The sequence below is a fragment of the Primulina eburnea genome, chromosome 1 (genome assembly GCF_022965805.1).
Source record: "Primulina eburnea isolate SZY01 chromosome 1, ASM2296580v1, whole genome shotgun sequence".
Taxonomy (NCBI): domain Eukaryota; kingdom Viridiplantae; phylum Streptophyta; class Magnoliopsida; order Lamiales; family Gesneriaceae; genus Primulina; species Primulina eburnea.
In genome coordinates this window covers 2084998-2107784 of record NC_133101.1, presented here as the reverse complement: position 1 = coordinate 2107784, position 22787 = coordinate 2084998, and the positions used below count along the sequence as shown (strand labels likewise).

Genomic DNA, 22787 nt, shown 5'->3' with positions numbered 1-22787 from the left:
ATATTTGGAGAATTGGGCCCATCTGTGGGCCCCAAAGAATCCCGCATGACGTCATCATCACCACCTGCATGATTCCAAGGAAATCCCCTCAAACCCCGGGAAGAAAACATTAATGGCGTCCGTGTGGAGTTTTGTGTCATTTCCTAAATACAACCAAATTTACATTAATCGGCAAGCATAGTATAATATAATGGAGAGTTGTTTTTTTTTTATACGATTTTTCGGATTTATATTTGTGAAATGAATTGATCGTATGAAGTTTTATGTTCTGAATATATGAGTCTATGTTTATATTTAATATTATATTTTCTACTATTTTATTGGTATACATTTATTAAATGTATTAGTTACTTCCAACAATATTTTACATCATATTAAAAATATTTATTAAATAAATGTAAAATTTTATTTGGAAAAATTGTTTTTTAATAATTTTCGTAATATGTGTACAAACATATTATATTAATAATTTGGAATAAATGTTGTGTTGTTTGTATTTAGAGTATACATTATTATTCCGTATAAAATTTTATATAAAATGTATATTTTTAAGATCGTTTCGTTTTGTTTTTATAATTTAATCTAAAATGAAGAGGTTTTATGTTTTCAATTTTTCTAAAGTGAAGTTTACATTTCTGTGTTTTAAATATTTAATTTTTGTTGTTTTGGAGATACTATTTTTGAGAATTAATTTCTCGCCAAATTGGTGATATTCATCCCATCATCATGTCTCGTGAGAGCACAGTGGCGAATACTTCGTAATTCGTATTTTCAAATTTTTGACAAAGGGAGTAATTAAGGACTTTATAGATTATTTTTTTCTTATTTAAAACTTAATTATATATATATATATAATATTTCTCTTATAAAATATAATAAAATGTCTTTCTGAAAGAAATAGTAAAAAACTGTTGTACTGTTCAAATGAACTATAAAAATGATTATTTTTTTTCTAAAATACATATCAGGTATTTAGAATAAAATTGGAAAATTTATATTAATAAATATGAGAATAAATTCGTTAATTATATCCTAGATTTTTCAGTTACTATAACGATAATATGAGTGAGTCTCATGTGAGACCGTCTCACGGATCATAATCTGTGAGACGGGTCAACAATACCCATATTCACGATAAAAAATAGTACTCTTAGCATAAAAATTAATACTCTTCTATGGGTGACCCAAATAAAAGATTCGTCTCACAAATAAAACCCATGAGACCGTCTCACATAAGTTTTTGCCCGATAATATTTACAAAAGTTTTATGACATAGAGTGGATTCCAAGTCTTCTCCAAATTCTTTGAATATCTTTGTTGAAGAGATCTATTAGAGCCAAGCACAGTATATTCCATTTTATTACGAATAATTTTGAATGAATTATACTAAAATTTTAATGTTAATTACTATATTCAAAGAGTCCCCAGAATAGTTGGATCCCTATTTTTGTAAATGTGGGGCAGCATTTCTAAATAAAACATCACACATTAAATATTGCAAAATAGAGAGAAGTAAATCGCCCCCTTGCAAACTGCATTATTTGAACTAAGTGAGTCAGTCTCGTAAAGATATACGTGAGATCCTCTCACACAAGACTTATTCTCGAGATATTGAAGCCATTTTTCTAAATTCATGAATTTAAGTTCATTTAATTCAATAAGCTTCACGGAAATAGATATGTGAGACCGTCTCATACAAGAATTATTATTAAGATACTGAAACCATGTTTCTAAATTCATGATTTTTAAGTCCATTTAGTTCTTTGTTCGATATATTTATATTATGATTTCATATCCAGATCGTGGAGAAATAGTATATTTTTTGTGAAACGGTCTTACAAATCTATATATAGGTAAGACGAGTCGATCTAATCCATAGATATCATGAAAAAATTATTTTGTCTCACAAAATACTTTTTTTTTGTGGAAAAACGTATAAAATTCATAAATCAATAGAGTTTTCTCAGCACTCTGCCCAAATAACAGCGAAATATGTAATTATCCTACCACTACTTCTCCTTTTTTGTTATACACAATTATTGATTCCGCAAATATAAATAAATAATAGAATGATGATCAATTAATGTCAAGTAGATTATATACTCGACCTTTGGTGTAGAAAGGGAAGCTGAAAAATCTAAGTTAAAATAAGGAAAACACATATAATTTTTTGATTAACAGTAAAACGGCATTGGATAATAAAATAATTAATTGTGAATAGTTTGAAAAAAGAGAATATATCGGAAAGCGGTGTTTGTCGAAGGGAGATGACTCCAATCTCAAGACGATCCGATTCTCAATTTGTGTCTCTTTTTCTTTTGTTTTGTGCTGTTTACGTATTTGAATCTTTGGATCGATATTCCAGAGGCATTTGTTCCGCCTTCCCTATCATTACTCTATGTGCCCCCCCTCGCCTTTTCTTCTTTTATCCTTTCCTTTTAATTTGTCCCCATTTCGAACTCATCGAAATCTAAAACATTTTGACCCATTTTTGAACAAAAAACAAATTAAGAAGATCGAAGTTTATCGTTGAGACGTCGAATTCGAATATATTTATAATTAAAGTACTTAATGGATTTGGTCGAATTAGTTTATACCATTCGACGCTTATCCAACATGTCTGATCAGGTGGGATTACTTCATTATGAATACCAACACAAGCTTTGTTCACTTTTTGCATGTTTCCTTGCATCTTTGGGTCAAAGATTTCTCTAAACCCACAAAGCTTTGATGATTGCAGAGTATCTCTTTCACTTTTTCCTATTGTCCCCCCCACAAAAATAAGATAACTATCTAGGAATACATGTAGATTTGAGGAAAACTTTTTGAATTTATTATTTTAAATTATATTCTCAATTATTAAATATTATATCTTTTTTTAAAAATAAAATAAAAATTCTTCTGTATTCGGGCATGAGGAGGGTATGATTGAGGAGACGACCAAATGGATTGTTTCCGTCCACTTCACGTGATTCCAGGGGGCGCACCTACTGATTGTAATAGTAAGATTTAAGAATATCGAATATAAATTTATATTTTATTTATTATGAAAATTGGAATTTTATGGTAAACTATTATTCGGGAGATTAATTAATTTATTTTTTTGCGGTTTTTTGTATGCATACGTTTCTAGGATCTTATTTATCAATAGTTATTATTAGAATTAAAAGTAATATATCATATTTTCAATAAAATTTTAAAAATAGATTATTGTTGATAATATATAGTTATATCAGAGTAATGAATTTATTACAATATATTTCTACGGGTAAGAATAAAGATTTTTGTTATAATTGAATTTCGAACTTGAAAATTCATTACAAATTTGAGATTCTGATAACATATTTACTACAAATCATCGATATTTTTAGGATATTTTTAAAAGTAGGAGCTAGATGTATTTTTTTTTTGTTTAATTTTTTACGAGAAAAATAATTATTTTTTATAGTATTAAATTTAAGTGTATACAACATTGTAACAAAACATATGTATTTTAAATATAGATTTTTTTATGGAAAACATATATTTAATTGGACGTGAGTTTTTTTTAATTATTATTATTTTAAGGATTATAATGTCCATCAATCATATCCTGTGTAGTCCGGCAAATGGGATTGACAGACGGATTAGACAGTCTATAACAACAAATGGATGATAGTACTTATTACAATGATAATTACCAAGTTGAATTCAAAATAAAGATAAAATTTCCATTTATCATGAGTAGGTGTGGATACGATACGATATATCGTATCGAACTATAGTATTATATATCGTATCGAAAATATCGGTATGAAATTTTTTCATATCAATATCGATACCTGAAATTCGGTATATCAAATTTTCGGTATGAAAAAAGTTCATATCGGTATCGAAAACATTTTCGGTATACCGAACTTAAATTTTTTTAAAAATAATAATAAAAAATTATTTTATATACCGAAATACCGAAAAAAAATATTCCGTATCGATACCGATACCGAAAATTTCGGTATACCGATTTTTTCGATAAGTTCGGTATTTTTTTCGATACGATTTTTCGATATTTCGTTATTTCGATATTTTTTCTCACCTCTGATCATGATTCATAAAACGATCGGATAATGATTCAACCGGTCTATTTTTTTTAAAAATCTATTCTACCAGATTATTAATATATTTAAATTTTGAAGATCTTAAACATTTATATAAATAATAATAAAATATATTGATCGAAATTTAAAATTTAAACAACATACATATAATCTAATATAATTATATCTATATTTTTTGGGGAAAAATAATCAACAAAAATAATACTAAATTAAAAAGAATAATTGATTGGATCAATTTTTAACTGGTTCATCGGTTCATGATCGGTCGAACCAATGTTTTTGACAATAAAAAAACGATTACTAAACTTGGTACGAACGGGACGGTTTTCGGTTGAACTGAGTTTTTTTTTTTTGTTGTCGTAGTATTGACATGACGTCAGATAATGATATCATAATATTGAAATTTGATATTAAAAATCGATCTGAATTAAGAATCGTGATTTGCTTAAATAGCTGATCTAGGGAAGTATATCACTTTAATTTCAAAACACTCGAGTTCGTCTAGTAAAATGTAAACTCATGTCGTATAGAAAACACACTATCGTCCAAACTTGCTAAAAAGACTTAAAAAAAATCATTTAAGTAATATAGAATTAAGCCGGATCAAGGCACTTAGCCCCCAAGTTATTCACAACACGACATCCTAAATACTATGTAGAGTAATGAAATCAAATATTACTTTGTTTTTCTCAAATTTCAGGGTAACCTATTGTCACTTGCTGAAAGTTAGAAAAGTGGGGTTTATTGACCAGTTATCATCCTTTTGTCACTTACGGTGAGGGCAGTCTGAGTTGAGAATAAATAATATGTACGATTTCGTCTCATATATTTAGATTCGAAATTATTAGTCTTCACGACACGACGTTATAGTTACGTGTGTGAGTTTTTCTCGTGGATCTATATCCGTTTCTGTGTGACAAAATAATTTTGATATAAAAATATTAATTTTAATGAGTCGGGTTGAGTACAAGATTAATATAATAAAACTGACTCCTAAAATGATTTCATATGAGTTTTTGTGAATACTAATAGTCATATTCCAACAACATAACACATCATTAAATACGTTGGTGTTTTTTTTTTTTATGAATCATTATGTGTCCCAAAATTAGCATTGAACTAAAGTAATTTAAATTTTATTAGACAGGATTTATTTCACAGCAAATTCAATCAATAAATTTCTTTTTATTTTACAAACCACCAGTGAATATGATATTTTACCTGTATTTTTTTATTAAAATTTTGATCAACTCAAGCACATAGATATAAGATCGACCACAATATAGAAAGACCAAAATCGTATAAAAACAAAAATTGAAATTTTTGTCGTATATTTTATTAAGACTAGAAAAATGCACGTGCGTTGCACGTAAAAAACTAAACTACTGAAAATATATGTACGAAATTTTAATAATATTTAAATGAATTAAAACATGGTTATTAACATTTATCAACTGAAACAAACTAACCCATAAAAAATAAAAAAATCATGACCATAGACGGTATATAAATCAGAGAAAGTATCTTATCTACTTGACACACTTTCCAATATGCTTCTTGGTTGATTTTGACAACTCAACAGCTCTTTGTCGTAGTTTGTTATAACATAAATATAATTAATTTGATATGCTCAACAAGTATCTGATCGTCTTTAACATCTATTATGTTATTTACAATCCTTATCCGGGATCTGACATGCTCGTAGTTTGCTTCTTTATCACGACATTTTTTCGATTTTCTATATTGTTTTTATTTGATAATCTTATTTTTCCGACTATTTTTTTGTTGTTAAATGATTTTTCAGCTTTTGACAATAATCAACTATAACTCATAAGAAAAAATGCTTTTACTCGTGATAAGTTTTCACTTGTGACTAAAAGTATTTATAACCTATATATTCTTCAACAACATAACCAATGAATGGTGTTGCACCTTCTTCAAATATTGTGATATTTGTGATATCATTTTTATATATTTAGTATCATATTATCAACATATAGCTGTAAGGTTCATAAATTTTTAACAACTATTTCTCAATCAGTGAGAGAAAAATACTTGAATTTTTTCAAATGGCTATATCTTAGAATTGTGTCCTCATTTAATTTGACACAATTCAAGGAAGTCATCTTGATCGTCATTTTTTGGAAGCTTTGAAATAATGATTGCGAGCATCATGTCATGATGATGATATAGTTTCAATCTCATTTGTTGCGTTTAGAACATAATATTATATTATTCATTGAAACAAAACAAATTTTCTTCTATCGAGTTTATATTTTGTTTTATAATATTTTATATCTTGTGGAACGATATACAAAATTAATTATTGTATTTTAAAAAGCTTGAGAAGAGATACGAATAATGTTATTAAGATATGCATATGAGATATCATTCAAATATATGTCAAAGTATTTGTCTTATTCAATATCTCATCTAATAATATAACCATTTAGATTTGATGACCATTTTATGATAGTCAAAATTAATTTGATGAAATATTGTAGAATTTTATTTGAATTTCAATATTTTGTTAAGTGAATTTATTTGACGAGGATTTTTCTATGCTATCATCATATATGTTATAAATTAGCTAGTTAGACACTTTGACTAAAAAAAGAGACAAAAACAATCTCGTATCACCTCGAAATATATCGAGATAATATTGGAGAAAATAAAGTGAAACTGACTCAATGTCTCAATAAAATGCACAGAATTGATCTGTTATATTGTGTCAACAAAGTTTTAGAATTGTTCTCATACCATTATAAATAGAATGAGAATTATGCACAATTTGTTTTTCATGTATTTCTTTTTCTAAATGAATAATTTTTTTCTTTTTGAAAAAAACTATTTTATTGAGAAATATTGACATTTTATATGACATTCATATGTCGCACAACCATGAAGTAGCAACATAATCATTATATAACACTTAACGTACACATACAATTCTTCAATTCCTTCTTCATTATGTTTCGTTGAAATTTAAATTTGAATCATTCTTGATCTTAACATTTTGCTTTAAATATGATTTAATATATATGTATATGTTTCATGTTACTTAATTAGACCTAATTTCAAATATCTATAAAAAAATATGCTTGAATTATATCATACAGAAATTAGGACATATTATGTAGGACCGAACGCTTGTCGCTTTACCAAAAGCTATAGCTAGTAGTAATGGTGCAACTCAAATCTTTTAAATCGCGCAGCAGCTCAAGCACCATAGTTCGGCCGCTTAAGCAAGCAGGGACAATTATTGCATCCTTGTCGTTCACCAGAGGACTCTTAGACCTACCAAATTTTGTAGTTCACCTATTATTTTCATGATAAATAATATTACAAAAATAATATAAGCAAGAACATAAAAACTCAAATTAAAATGCCTTCTATCAATTTAAGTAAAAAAAATTGATTAGAGAATATAATAATGTCGTAAAAAATTTAAATATTGATTTATAGACAGAAGTTTGAAAATACATTTGCCCCAATAAATAAAAAATGTTATCTCTTGATATTATGAGACATAAGGTAAAAACGAATAAATATTTCAATCTTTTTAATATTTTCTAAGTCACTTCAAACTAAGTAATCTAAGCAAACAGAAAACATGCATTATGTGTTTAAAAATTAACAAAATATCTCAACAATAAAAAATTGAAAAATAACCGTTTTTGTTGGATATTTGATTTTGTTTTCTCTTTTCTTTGTGCAAACAATCAAATCACATAAACAATGCAAACACAATTACATGATCAATACAAAAGACATATAACAATCAAACATGTTAACGCTAGGGTAAAAAAAAACTCCTCTCATTGCAAGAACACAAAATGATCAAATGGAGCATATTATTTAGTAATATTTATTTAGCAGCATTTATAAAAAAAATTGACTAAATAACTTAAAAACAATGTTTGAAATCACTTAAAGACAAATATTTCTCTCAATCACATATCTTTATTGACACTTAAAGAGTCTGAAAATATTTTTATTCTAAATGGGAGAAAGAAATTTTGTATGAGATTAATATTTATAAATAATTTATTTTTATTCAATCCGAATCATTTCCCTTTGTCTTCCTGTTATTATTTGATGGCAATGTATAAATTTAAGTAACTAAAATTAAATTTAAAGTAAATTAAAATAATAATTAGTTTGATTGAGTTAAATACACTATTAATGATCTTATTAAACTAAGAAAAAAAAATGAATTAAATAACACCATTAATATGACAAATTGTAAAACAAAAAAATAATATAATAGTAAGCTAACAAATGAAAGTCATATACTTAATAGATTAATAATAGATAATATATCATTTAGTAATATGTATTTAGCATCATATATTGAAAATTGATTTAAAAAAATATATATTAATGATTATTATTAAATGAAGGTCACATTCATATATTTATATTAGTATAGATTAGTATAGATAGATATAGATTATTTGTAAGGTTTTTTCACAAAACAAATTTTAATCTCGGCTATTGAATTTAAAAGTTTAGTAATTAGTAAATAAATAATAAAGATAAGGATTAAAAGTTTATTAATTAGTAAATAAATAATAAGGATAAGGACAAAAGAGTAAATGCATAATTGTAATTAATAATTAATAATAAGGATTGAATTTAAAAGTTTAGTAATTAGTAAATAAATAATAAGGATAAGGACAAAAGAGTAAATGCATAATTGTAATTAATAGATAATAATAAAGATAAGGACAATAGAGTAAATTCACAATTCAATCTGTATATTTATATATATATATAGATATAGATTGATTAAAAATTTTCGAGCAACTTCAATTTTCTTGGGGGAGTAGCAATGCCAGTGGAGAGATTCGTATGCGGACACAAGTTTGATGTATTGGGTTTGAGACTATATATTGCCTCGTGATCGGAGAAGGCAGATCCATGGAAGACTGTTCCCGCTAGTCACGTGGGCTCTTTTGACTGCCCAATGACCACACCCACCCCCCACCCCCTCTCCGTGTATCTATATGTGTACGTACATATCAGCTGAGCTCTATAAATACTCACACAATAACGCTTCAATCTCCATAGCTTAACCCCACTTCGTGCATCATTCTTGAATCATATACACTGCACAGTGTAATCTTTGTTCTTTTCTCTGCAAACGTAGTTTTGTGTGATATTACTATTAGTATTAGTTCTGCTTATGTATCCAAACGTCACTTATTGGCGATCAAACTGAACTTGGATCCTGCAGATGACTACTGATATTTCGCCATTTTAATAGCTCTGTGTAGCCAACGGACAACGCTGGTCTCTGCTATTTCGTACACTCAAAGAACAGCTCTCTTTCCCAAGTGGTAGTTGTTCAAATTAATATTTTATTATTGTCATTACAAGTCGCTGTCAGATAACTATTTGCTCCCACTTCTTTTGTTCTCTCTCTGTCAAATTTATGTTCTTTGTCCTCTTCACCAGCATCTGCCCTAGTCTTGATCAATTTTTTCAATATTATTGGAGTTTACAAGAGAACCCTTTTGTTAAAAGATTGGATTTTTGAGTGTGGAAATCTCGAAGAATGATGCACAGATGCAGTAGCTCGAACATGGTGGGGGGTTGCACCTGTGGGATGTACCACACGCAGAGCTGCAATTCGTTTTCGATGCTTTTCTCCATGAACAATGGGTATCGAGGATACGAAGAAGGAGGGGAGATGTACTCTTTCTCGAATTCTCCTTCGTCTTCTGTGGATTGCACGCTTTCTTTGGGCACGCCTTCCACTCGTCTGACGAGTGACGACGGCAATCATGGTGAGAAGAAACGTTCTTCTCGTATATCTGCTTTTGGGTGGAACATCTTGCCTTCGAAGCAGACGCCGGCGCCGCCGTCCAGCTCCAAAAGCCACCGTGGAGGAAGTAGTGGGAACTCCGGCGGCGACCCCCTCCTCGCCCGCCGCTGTGCTAATTGCGACACCACCTCCACTCCACTGTGGAGGAACGGTCCAAGGGGTCCTAAGGTCAGTTTTAATTAATCAACAAGTTTCATTTACTTTTACAAGGATTTCCCCCACAAATTTTACCCAAAAATACATTAAATTGTGGTTGGTTTTGAGTCTAATTTCTCACAAATTTCATTTAAATAAATTTAAAGTCTGTCCATCAACTAGATTCTTGGGTCCCTTTAGTAATGGATGGCATCTGGAATATAGCCTTCAAACTTAAACTTGTTAATTTCCTAAAAAGATATATACACAACAAAAACGTAACATTTCAAGAAAAGAGTCCTAATCTGAAAATCAAATGAATTGCTGCAGTCACTGTGCAATGCATGTGGGATTCGCTTCAAGAAAGAAGAGAGACGAGCCACAGCCACAGCCGCCGCCGCCGCCACCAGCAACAGCGGAGGCGGCAGCCACGGAGCCATGGAAGCTCAACAGATGATGAACAACAACACATGGGCAGCATCTCAACCCCACAAAACACCCTATTACTACGGGAACGAGTACCAGTTCCTGCAAGAAGACAACCACCTCAATTCATGGCGCTTCAACGTCACAGACAGGCCAAGCTTCGTCCACGATTTCACCAGATGATCATCAATCAAATTAATTCCCAGAAAAAAAAGAAAAAAGAAAAGAATCCCATTAATCATTTGTCATCTGGAATCAATATAATTCATTCATTAATCAATCAGAATCTGAAAAAGCTACACACAATATTCCCTCTGCGCAGTTCGATGGCGATGGTAGTCTGATAGCTCAGTGTCACAGAGGAAATCTGATGTTTTCACATAGGTGGAGTGAAAAATGAGTTAATTCGATGTCACTTAGATCGCTTTTGGTTTTTTCATGTCTTCTTTTCTTTTTTTGTAAGAGCTTTCCCTTTTTCTTAAATACTAATGGTCCCTCTTTTTCTGTTGGTCTGTTTCATACACTTTTCTTTAATTTGACAAGTTTGAAACAAGCAGCTTTGCTTTATAAGCATATATATATATATATATATATATATATATATATATATATATATATATATATATATATATATATATATATATATATATATTTATTTATTTATTTATGTTGTTTTCTATGTAATCAGATGTTCCTTTTTGTACTATCTATTTTGTATATTTTGAATTTTTTTTATATATCCTGTTCAGTTCATATATGAACAACTTTACATCAAAAAATGACTAAAATAACAAAAAAAAACATGTTAAGATCAAAAATTAATAATATATGAAACTAAAATAGCAAAGAGACAAACATAGATGACGAGAAAAACAACAATCGACTCTAAGCAAATTTGAATTTAAAAGGATGATCTCCCTATTTTTGTCCCACAGTTGAGACTATCTTCTTATATCTAACTGTCTCAGATTTAAATATTATTTCATTATTGGGATCACATGATTTTTGTGAATGAGGGAATCATGATTTTGTTGGAATATTTTTTGTTATTGATTGATCGATATTGGCAGGTATTGGGTCAAGGAGGTCAGTGAAGAACAGTACCGAATTAATTTAAATGGGCCCATTGAATGAGCAAATTGTCACCCATTAATTAAGGCCAATAAACGGCCCATTTCAGCCCATGCCCATCCTTGCCCTAGACATTGCTTTACAACTATTTTTTTTAAAACAATTTCGTAATGTTTCTAGAAAAGTTCGAAAATTATATCGTGTCTTGATTATAAATTTCCAAATTTACCGTTTAGCATATAAAAGGAATTGGATAGATGGTATTTTCTTGAAGAAAGTAGGAGAGAATGAATGATTATACAAACTTATGCGATCATTTATATATAGATTCGTAGTACCACATATAAAGTTTTAGTTTATGTTTAATTTCTAATGGGAAAAAAGATTTAATCTTGAATTTGAAGCCTGATATTTTAACTCAAATCTAAATATTTAAATTTTAAAAATTTTAAAAAGATTTAAAATTTCAAGGTATTATCATGATATGAGAACTTCAAGGTATTGTCATATTATGAGAACTAATTGAAAGATATATATATATATATATATATATATATATATATATATATATATATATATATTTATTACTTAAATATTATTCATGTAAAATAAATAAAAAAAATTCATATCACAATTATTATTAGTACTTATTAACAATAAAATGTGGACAAATCACACACAAGTTGTTGGAAAATTCGATGCTGCCGCCTGCACGGGCAGATCCAAGGGCCAGAAATTTTCTGGCCCATTTTATTTTATTTTTTTTAAAAAATTCCATCCCCCATGATTGAATCTTGACCCTTGATTGGGTGTGAGGGCACTACCCCCACACCCAGGATCGACTCTACCCAAGTTGTTATGTTTAAACCCCAAACGACCCGACCAAAATAGAAAGTTAAAAAGCGCGGGATGAGGTCTCCCATCAGACCACTGTAAACTGTCCCCCAATAAAGCATCCATTGTACGACGTCGTTTCGCCGATTCCACCCTCTACAGATAAATAAAAGCATTTGAAAAAAGAAAGCTCCAGCAAGAGAAATTGATTCCAGAAAAATGGTGCACAGCGCCTACGATTCATTCCAGCTAATCCCAAATTCCGTATCAAGAATCGACGCCATCGAGTCTTGCGGCTCCACCCTCCTCCTCTCCTGCTCCGACGGCTCGCTCCGCATCTACGGCCCCGAGTCCTCCGCTGGGGAGGATCGATCCCCGCTGTCTACCGTTTCCGAATTCTATCATCACACGCTAGAGCTGAAGAAGGAGCCCTATGTGCTCGAGCGGACGATTAATGGCTTCTCCAAGAAGCCGATGCTCGCGATGGAAGTTATTAAGTCGAGGGAGCTCCTGCTCTCGCTCTCGGAGTCGATCGCCTTCCATAGGCTGCCCAATTTGGAGACTTTGGCTGTGATTACGAAGGCGAAGGGAGCGAACGCTTATTCTTGGGATGAGAAGAGGGGGTTCCTCTGCTTCGCGCGGCAGAAGAGGGTCTGTATTTTTAGGCACGATGGTAATTAATTACTCGTGCTTTTTTAGATGAGTTATAGTTTTTTGTTGGAATTTGTTTTTTATCTTCTGTTTTGAGAATTGAACTATTATATTTTGCTGACGGTATGATGGGGTATATGCAAGAATAGTCACGAGGATAATACTATTTGGCTGTTTCTTCATTGAGTTTTAATGATTGAATTTATGCCTGAGGCTTGATGGTAAACACTGCCTTATATACGAAAGTTTCAGTTTGATTTCATTGATTTAGGTTCTGGGATGCTGTTACATTTCCATTAGTATCTAGGAAGGCTTAAACTTTAGACTGCCAAAATAACTATGTCGTCTTTTGATTCTCCAGAAATCATGGAATCTGCGTTACAAATTAAACTAATCATCATGCATCTGTTTTAGTACATAATTAGGAAATAAAAGTGGATTTGGTATTATTTTGGTCCGTCGATCATCGGAAGCAATTTTCACCTAATTGTTTTATTTGTTCACTTCTCACATTCATAGCCTTCCTGACTTAATGCTACTTTTGCTTGTAGTGGGAGTTCTTTCACTTTTCGGGCCGTGGTATTCATTGATTTGGCATGATAAAATATTAATTCTCTCGATTAGGCATCTCAACATGTTTTACCTTGGAAGTCCATAGAATGATTTATTATTTCTGATTTATGATTTCTTAGGCGGGCGTGGGTTTGTGGAGGTGAAAGAATTTGGTGTTCCAGACCATGTGAAGTCAATGTCATGGTGTGGTGAAAATATATGTTTGGGGATTCGAAGAGAATATGTCATACTGAATTCAACAAATGGTGCATTGTCAGAGGTTTTTCCTTCAGGGAGAACTGCCCCGCCATTGGTTGTGTCTCTTCCGTCTGGAGAGCTTCTTCTGGGGAAGGTAACATATTTCTTTGTCATTGTCTACATGATGCCAACAACCGTGTTTTACACCCAAAGGTTTGTTTAATGGTGATTAGGTCTATCAATTACTCATGTCCCAAAGTTTACGGATTAAAGTACTAATTTTGAGCAAGTCTTGCATAAGTCCTATCCAAGCTTGACGCATAATGCAATTGTGTCTTGTTGCCTAAGTTTCTAGATGTATTATGTGATGAAATTTACCTGTGTTTTCTCCAGGATAATATTGGAGTATTTGTCGATCAAAATGGTAAACTTCTTCAGGAAGGTAGGATTTGCTGGTCAGAGGCTCCCACATCAGTTGTTATTGAGATGCCATATGCAATAGGTCTTTTACCAAGACATATTGAGGTATTTGGCATAAACTACCTATCACCTGAATGGAAAATGGTCTTGGGAAATTTTGCAATTAACAATTCTTTTTGGAAACGCAGATACGATCTCTTCGAAATCCTTATCCAATGATTCAAACTGTTGTTCTTCGTAATGCTCGCCGGCTCCTTCAGAGCACCCATGCTATGATTGTAGCACTTGAGACTTCTGTTTATGGGTTTTTTCCAGTTCCCCTTGGTGCACAGGTGCATTTCTTTTTCCCCCCCACAATCTCTGTCCCTTCCATTTGATTATGACTTTGTTAATTGTGCCTGTACCAAAAAATAATTGTAAACCGTACATCTCTTATGTGTTAGTCTTGTTAATATTGGCCATTCTTTCGTCCTATTATTAATTATATGGTGTAGTACCTGTTGGATTCAAGAAGTTGTACGCCTATTCAATTACATGGAGTCATAAGCTCGTAATGTATTCATATAGAGCAAGGGATAAAATTATGCTTTGATTTTCTTCATGACATTTTATTATTATAATTTATTTACTGCTGATTTAATATTTATATGGATTTTGTGATAAAAAACATAATTGCAGTGAGAAAGTTGATGTCAGAATTACTAAAAGAAGGCTCTAACGGTCATGTTTAACTTGAATTTTTACCCAATGGAAAAGATTACCATGACCTTATAAAATTTAATGGATATGTTTATTCCATTTATCCAGATTGTTCAGCTAACAGCTTCAGGCAATTTTGAGGAAGCACTGGCTTTGTGCAAGTTACTTCCACCAGAAGATTCAAGTCTTCGAGCCACTAGGGAGCAGTCAATTCATATAAGGTGGTTATTTTTCTTTGTTCTTAGTGTGTTTTGTTAGGTTTTATTTTAGCTCATTTCGTAAAAAGAAAACAGAAAGAAGACAAGGGTCGGAGTTATTCTACTGATACAAGGATGATGCTCATAACAAAACTCTTAAACTATAAAAACTTCTTATCTAGTTTATTGGAGTCAACTTTAATCGATTCTCCGTATCTTTGAATGGTTATGTTTAATCAGCAGACGTGTAAATTAATATTTATTTGTGCATAATCATGTTATCTTTTTTTTTATCCCCAACTTTTATAATCGTACTTTTTAAATCTAACAGTCCAATTATTCATAATTGAATTTAATTAGATTTAATCGCACTAAGTTTTTTTAGAACTTCGGGTTTTCAACCTGAAGTCGCATTGAGAAATCGAATATATGATTAGTCAGTTTAACTATATGTTAGTTGATATAGTAAGCAAATATCAATCTATCGCTTTCTGATTTTAGAATAACCAACAAATCATGCAATTTAATTGGCTATATTAAAAGCACACGTGATAAACGACACCAATCAATGAGTCAAAATAAACAAATGAAATCAAATTGAAAAACATAAAAAATAACTTGTCTCGACTCTATCGTGGTCTTAATCTACAAACATCTACTCCGTAAACTCAAAACAAAAACAAAACTCGTGTTCAAATTCATAGGGGAAAACATGATAAAAAAGATTGAAAGAAATATCAGCGGTTTAGGCACGTGTTCTTGAGAATATTGAAATATTCCTCTCAACTTTTCAACCATAGCCTTCCTTATTCTCAGAGAAAAGTTTCTGCCTCCTCTGATGTTCTGTTGAGTAAAACTCCTTGTCAAAATCTTCTTCTCTCTCCAATTTGTATATCCTGTTAATGGGTCTTAATAGAGGTGATAAGTCTCAATCTTTTAAAATTCCAAAACTCCCTTATCTAACAAGGTGGACTCCACGTGGATGTGGCAAGATTTTTTTTCCAAATTATATTTTAATAAATTTAAAAATCCCAAGTGAATGGGAAGGAGTTTTCTTTTCTTCTTTTATTTACTTATTTATAAAAATCATCTTGGAAAATAAGACAAAACCCTCCATCTTTTCTTTCCTTAATTATCGAGATATCGCTGTGTTTTCTACTTCCATCTTTCTCTGGGTTTTTCCTACATGACATTAAATTGTTTGACTTTTATCTCCAAAATTAAGCTTTTTTCACATTTTGGTTAAATCTATAAATGATATAAAATTAAATCAAATAAGCATAAAATATGGAATAAAAAAATGTTAGAAAAGCACGAATATGATAAAATAAAATCCCTAAAATATCTATAAGATTTTGGCTTATCAAGGTGCTTTTAGGTGTTCAACATAGTTTGTCCTAGAAATTTTTTCCACAACTGATAATTTTGTAAATCCAGCTGTAAGACATGAACTAGAGATGGTTAGTACCAGAGATTTGGGAAGCAGAAAGAGAGGGAATAATCTTTTGAAGTTGGATCTATAACTCATTTCCTTTTGAAATGAAGGGATTACAACTTCTAAATGGGAACAAGGAGCACATAACTTGATTTGTATCTTGTTATAAGTCATTGGCTGACTAAAATTGTTAAAAGCATCATAGTCCCGAGCTAAAACTCAAGGAAATCTGGTGAAATGTTTAATTCCGAGTATAAGAAACTTGAGTCGACATTGGATATCCCCTCCATTGAAATTTGGCTCATAGTATATTTAGAGAAGGAGTCTGTCTAGTCATCTTTCTTCTCTGTTTTGATTTCCAAACATGACTCCATGGCCACAGCTGGGCTATTTATGAATTAAATTTCAACCTGTCCAACTTCAATTTGCTGTAACATTGTTAAATATACACATTCGAAGTCATGTTTTTTTTTAAAAAAAATATATGATTTGCTATTGCATTGCGATATTAGCGACTATAACTGGTAAAATGAAAATAATTTGATCAAAAGTTTCACAGTCAAAATGATGTTTGATTTAACAATCCAACATGGGGTATGTAATGGCATGAGTTACTCTTACATGCGGAAAATTGTGATGTCAAACCTGTACATGGATGCAGATATGCTCACTATTTGTTTGAAAATGGTAACTATGAGGAGGCCATGGAACATTTTTGGGCATCTCAGGTGGAAATCACTTACGTGCTTTCTCTGTACCCATCAATCATTCTTCCCAAATCATCTGTTGTACCTGAACCAGAGAAATATATGGATAGCAGTGGAGATGCTCTAGATCTCTCAAGAGGTTCCTCGACCTTGTCAGATGATATGGAATTTTCAATTCATCCTCATGCATTGGATTCTGATGAGAGAGTAGATCTTGAATCCAAGAAGATGAACCACAATACTCTGATGGCCCTGATTAAGTTCTTGCAGAGAAAGAGATTCAATATTGTTGAAAAAGCAGCCGCTGAAGGAACTGACGAAGCTGTTTCGGATGCTGTCGGAAATAGTTTTGTTTCATATGGATACAATCGGCCCAAGAAACCAATTAAGGTGAGGTTTTTGCTATCTTTCACAGTCGTAAATCTAGATATGCCAAATTCTTGTTTTATAGATAAAGGTCTCAACTGTAGCAGAATTTAAGCTTGCGTTCATTATGGTTAACTGTAGCAGAATTCAAGCTTGCCTTCATTGTGGTGACTCGTGACAATAAGTAGTATTGTTTACCTTAAATAATTTTTTTGATTTGTCACCTTTGATTATCATTAGATTCCATTTCATGCCTAGTAGCACCTGTTGGACTGATTATTGTTTTATGTATTTCATTTTTGTGTGATTGTAATCTTTTTGGGGTTCTCATAGGGTCGAGCAAATGCACCCATCAACTCTGTTGCTCGTGAAATTGCGGCTATACTTGACACAGCGTTACTTCAGGCCCTTCTATTGACAGGACAACCTTCAGCTGCTCTGGAACTATTAAAGGGTCTTAATTATTGTAGTGTAAAAATATGCGAAGAGTTTTTGCAGGAAAGAAATCAGCATGTTTGCCTGTTGGAACTTTATAAATGCAATGCAATGCACCGTGAGGCACTCAAGCTGCTTCATAAATTAGTTGAAGAGTCAAACTCAAACAATCCACCAGCCGAGCTCTCCCAGAAGTTCAAACCTGAAATGATTATCGAGTATCTGAAAGTAGGTATATTTTACCATTGTGACACTATACTTGACACAAAGAAATACTTTGGCATTTATTTCAGCTGAAAGTGTTTCCCTGGGTCAGCAGAATCTATCATAATGCAAGTACACTTTCATACATTATATCCGATTTACTTAAAAACGAAGGACGCCAGGAAAAGTTTACTTACGGTTCTAGCTTTTGTTATACTTTTATTAATTGCTTTTCCTTTCGATTATTTCTCAATTGTGTATTTATCAGCAAGTTTTCTCTTACCAAAGCATATTGAGTGCACAAATATGAACAGTTTTGTGTAGATGGCGTAATGTTTGAATGCATCTAATTCAGTATATCAATTAATGTAAAAGATTGCAAGTTCCAAACAACTTGAAACTCCAAATTAATTGGTACAGCATCCAGATAACCCTGAATCATCTCCAGCCTCGACTGTTTAAGGAATTTTCCAGAAATACATTGATTGCAAATGAATTTTTTATGCCCTATTCCTTGATTTTGACTTCTGAGATCCATATTTGTTCGTAAAACTTCATGTCAAGCCTCTTTGCCAATATTAAGTACGTCAAAGTTCTTTACATAGCGGTAACGACTATAATTCATATTTGAGATAAATTTCGTGAAGTTAGCATCAAGCAGGATATTACTGCTATAGATATAATTTTGTGCCTGCTATTGTCTGACACCAATGACCTACTTCAACTATTTTTTTAAAAAAATCTGTCTATTTTTTCAGCCTCTCTGTGGCACAGATCCGATGCTAGTCCTAGAGTTTTCAATGCTAGTTCTTGAAAGCTGCCCCACGCAAACTATCGAACTCTTCTTGTCTGGAAATATTCCAGCCGACCTGGTAAACTCTTATCTAAAAAAACATTCTCCAAGCATGCAGACTACATATTTGGAACTTATGCTTGCAATGAATGAAAACAGCGTCTCAGGAAATCTCCAAAATGAAATGGTAAGGAATTACACATTCTGTGGCTGCTTTAGACTATACCTTTACGGCTTTAATATTCATGAAGTTTGTTAGGTAGAGATCTAAGTTATCAAAGTGCTAGTTTTTTAAAAAAAAAATACTTGAGGAAAATGAGTTACTTTTAATTGGTGGTGTAGTGCGCATATGACCTCCTCTCGAAAACATTCGTAAACTTATTTTCTGTCAAATAAAGACGGTATCATAACCAGATGGCTTTGTTGAAATGTTCTTTTGTATTGCTAATATTACTCATAATCTGTTAGTCTAATATGAACTAATCTTCTGAAATTAATTGGTTCATCCAGATACAAATATATATGTCAGAAGTACTCGACTGGTATGCTGATCTTAATTCTCAGGGAAAGTGGGATGAGAAAATTTATTCTCCTACAAGGAAAAAACTGTTGTCTGCTTTGGATAGCATCTCTAGGTACAACCCGGAGATAATATTGAAGCGTCTTCCACCAGATGCCCTGTATGAAGAACGTGCAATTCTATTGGGCAAGATGAACCAACACGAGCTAGCTCTGTCCATTTATGTTCATAAGGTAACTAACTATGTTCCCTGGTTCCATATTTTCCGAGGATCGTGCGTTTGATACCAAATAAACGTGTCATTAACTTTTGGTGTTATATGGATGTGTGTTTTACGCCTTTTTCAATTTTTTTTGAATTTTACTGGAACCCTTCTCTAGGAAGTTCTCCATATGAACTAGATAGACGTTGTAGCAGATCTACTTGCCTATTCACTAGCTTCGGACATTTGCTGCTATCTTAATTTGTAACACCTATAAGTACTACTCCAGGGATGTTTACTCGTGCATTGTAGTGTTGAGAAGTGCACAAGGTCCTGTGCACAAACCAATGTGCATCACTTCACTTTCATGAAGTGCGTGCATTGGCCGTGGAGAACAGCATTACAATAAAGGGTCAATGCATGCTTCAAGTATTATCCTTGTACATCAATGCATATTTGTTTTTTAATTATTCAATAATATGTAAATACATAATGGATTTATGATACTATTTTTTCATATATCTAGATTGTAAAATAACATCATTCGGATTGTCCATATACCTAAAATTACTATGTTATGTTTAATATGTTGATGAGCTTTGTTATTGGTGCATAGAAATAGGGTGTTAATATATTAGTAGCATTTAATGTGACATGTTTTATGTGTTTCGCCAGTAAAATGTCCTGCTCGTGTTTTCTGTATATCCTCTCTTCTTTTCTCTCTTTCTTTTTACCCATTGAAGCAACTCATCTTCATTTTCACGCAATCTAATCCTCTCTTCTTTGGTGTGTGGATAAATTGTATAGCTTAACGTTCCTGAACTGGCACTGTCATATTGCGATCGGGTTTATGAGTCCGCAGTTGGTCAACATGCAGCAAAATCTTATGGCAACATATATCTTACTCTGCTGCAAATATATTTGAATCCTCGGAAGACAACCAAAAACTTTGAAAAGAGAATTGCCAATTTGATTTCTTCTCAGAGCTTTGCTGTTCCTAAAGTTGGTCCTGGAACAGGTAAAACCAAAGGTCGTTTAAATAAGAAAATTGCGGAAATTGAGGTAGCGGAGGAGACTCGCATCAACGCTAGTGGCACTGACAGTGGAAAGAGTGATGGTGATACCGATGATGCAATTGAGTTAGGAGCTTCTATCATTATGCTTGATAAGGTCATTGATTTATTGGGCCAAAGATGGGATCGAATAAATGGAGCACAGGCCTTAAAGTTGCTACCTAGAGAAACTAAGCTAAAGGTAATTTCCTTGTTGGACAGAGTATATATGAATATAAGAAGCGGGAAATGCATGCGAGTTGGATTCTTCTGGTGTTCCTTGAGATGAATTACCTGTGATGCGATATGTCTAGACTGCTCTCTTACTCTTTTTTTTATTGGCTCACTGCAGAATCTACTTCCTTTTCTTGGTCCACTTTTGAGAAAATCCAGTGAAGCATACCGAAATTTTTCTGTGATAAAGAGCTTGAGAGAGAGTGAAAGCCTACAGGTATGTTTCTTTCAAAATGTTTGGGGATAAATTGGAATTTGTACACTCACAAAGGCCTGAATGTCAATTAATACACTCATTTCTAGCATGTACATATGTCAAATGTTAACAGACGTTGCCTTAGGACTTGCGTTTACATTTTGCTAATGAATGAGGCAAATGAGAAACTAATCATGCCAATCATAGTTTTCATGTACTCTTTATCCGAGCATTAACTGTGTAAATAATCTGTTGATCGTCAAATTCCGCCATTTTCTATGTAAAGATTGACCTTCTGGATTTGACAGCACATCATAAAGATTCCAATAAAACAAATTTAACTAATTTCCATGATTGCATTATGTTTTAGTTTCTTTAAATTATAATTTTTTTCTGAATCACAGGTAAAGGATGAATTATATAGCCATAGGAAAAGTGTTGTGAAGATTACTGGAGACAGTATGTGCTCTCTTTGCAACAAAAAGATAGGAACTAGTGTCTTTGCAATTTATCCCAATGGTAAGACGATTGTGCACTTTGTTTGCTTCAAAGATTCACAGAATATGAAAGCTGTGGCAAAAGGCTCACCGTTGCGCAAGAGGTGACAGTGCATCGATAAATAGCAGCAGCGGTGACAATATTCCCTCCATTGCAGTGGCAACTTTCGACGTCATTTGGGAGGTCGAAAATGAATTACAACGCGCTTTTTGTCTTCTCTCTATCTTCCTTTTCAACAAGGACCAGTTCTCCACTCGCAAAGCTGCTTGCCTTTTTTCTGTTTCTTGCTCTTTTGACTGAGAAACTGCAGTACACGAGAAATAATGGAACGGTGCCATCAACTTCTTGTATATCTTATTTATGATGTGCCAGGCTTGAAGTGTTCTGTTGTCGAAGGGTTTCATTTTTTTGGAAATTGCTTTTGTTGTAAATCAGTACCACACGTGATTGTGAAATGATAATTTTCTAATTTAATGGAAGAGCAACTCATTCCGTTGGTTGTCACTTGTATTACTTCCTCTTTTTATCTAGTTCATGTTAACTTCCTACATCAATTTCACTAACAATTGTGGAAGTGGGGTTGATAAGTTTGAGTGGCATTCCCACCTACAACATTAATGCTTTGGCTTTTGCTTATGGCATAACTTCGGTGTTTTTTGTCTGAGTACTCACGCAGCAAAAAGGCAATCCAGATGAGTCTTCATATATATTATCCATTGTACAAAAATCCCCCCAAACCAGACTATTATAAGTAGACACATGCATACAATTAGCTACCATCCCCTCAATATTCTTCGTCTCTTCCTCATCAGGCAGTTGCTGTCAGTGGTCGTTCTTGCCGAAATAGTCTATTTGATTGTGAGAACGCGAGCTTTTTCACGAACGTAAAGGATTATTTCCAGGAGTTTATCCACACTCCCATGGAAGATCATGTTTCCAAGTCAAATGGCAGATGGTAAGTTGTTTTATTCACCCGAAAATTACGTATTCTTTTGATTACGTACGTGGGTTCGAATGCTTTTCACTTATGGGTTTGAT

At 32.3% G+C, this 22787-nt stretch overlaps 2 protein-coding genes across 3 annotated transcripts; both read left to right on the top strand.

The window, feature by feature from the left end:
• Positions 1–9177: 9177 nt before the first annotated feature.
• LOC140810212 (GATA transcription factor 19-like) lies at positions 9178–10986 on the top strand. The gene is made up of 2 exons (XM_073168084.1): positions 9178–10092; positions 10390–10986. Exons 1-2 carry the CDS (start codon positions 9655–9657, stop codon positions 10666–10668), a joined length of 717 nt encoding a protein of 238 aa, XP_073024185.1. The 5' UTR covers positions 9178–9654; the 3' UTR covers positions 10669–10986.
• Positions 10987–12521: 1535 nt separating this feature from the next.
• Positions 12522–22253, top strand: LOC140806019 (vacuolar sorting protein 39-like). 2 transcript variants are annotated; one of them, XM_073162485.1, is made up of 12 exons: positions 12522–13063; positions 13734–13945; positions 14185–14316; positions 14400–14543; positions 15019–15131; positions 17204–17639; positions 17949–18278; positions 19013–19234; positions 19558–19800; positions 20577–21023; positions 21174–21272; positions 21656–22253. In XM_073162485.1, the coding sequence occupies exons 1-12, from the start codon at positions 12610–12612 to the stop codon at positions 21854–21856; spliced, it is 3033 nt and encodes a 1010-aa protein (XP_073018586.1). In that variant the 5' UTR covers positions 12522–12609; the 3' UTR covers positions 21857–22253. The 2 variants fall into 2 exon arrangements, with proteins under 2 accessions (XP_073018586.1, XP_073018665.1); XM_073162564.1 differs by having other exon boundaries at positions 12914–13041.
• The last annotated feature ends 534 nt before the right edge of the window (positions 22254–22787 follow it).

Bases quoted from the DNA above. Each gene is read 5' to 3' on its own strand.
- LOC140806019 (XM_073162485.1), top strand. From the start codon at position 12,610: ATGGTGCACAGCGCCTACGATTCATTCCAGCTAATCCCAAATTCCGTA. The intron at 14,317-14,399 runs GTATTTGGCATA...TTGGAAACGCAG, and splicing joins TTTTACCAAGACATATTGAG to ATACGATCTCTTCGAAATCC. The intron at 15,132-17,203 runs GTGGTTATTTTT...ACATGGATGCAG, and splicing joins GAGCAGTCAATTCATATAAG to ATATGCTCACTATTTGTTTG.
- LOC140810212 (XM_073168084.1), top strand. From the start codon at position 9,655: ATGATGCACAGATGCAGTAGCTCGAACATGGTGGGGGGTTGCACCTGT. The intron at 10,093-10,389 runs GTCAGTTTTAAT...GAATTGCTGCAG, and splicing joins ACGGTCCAAGGGGTCCTAAG to TCACTGTGCAATGCATGTGG.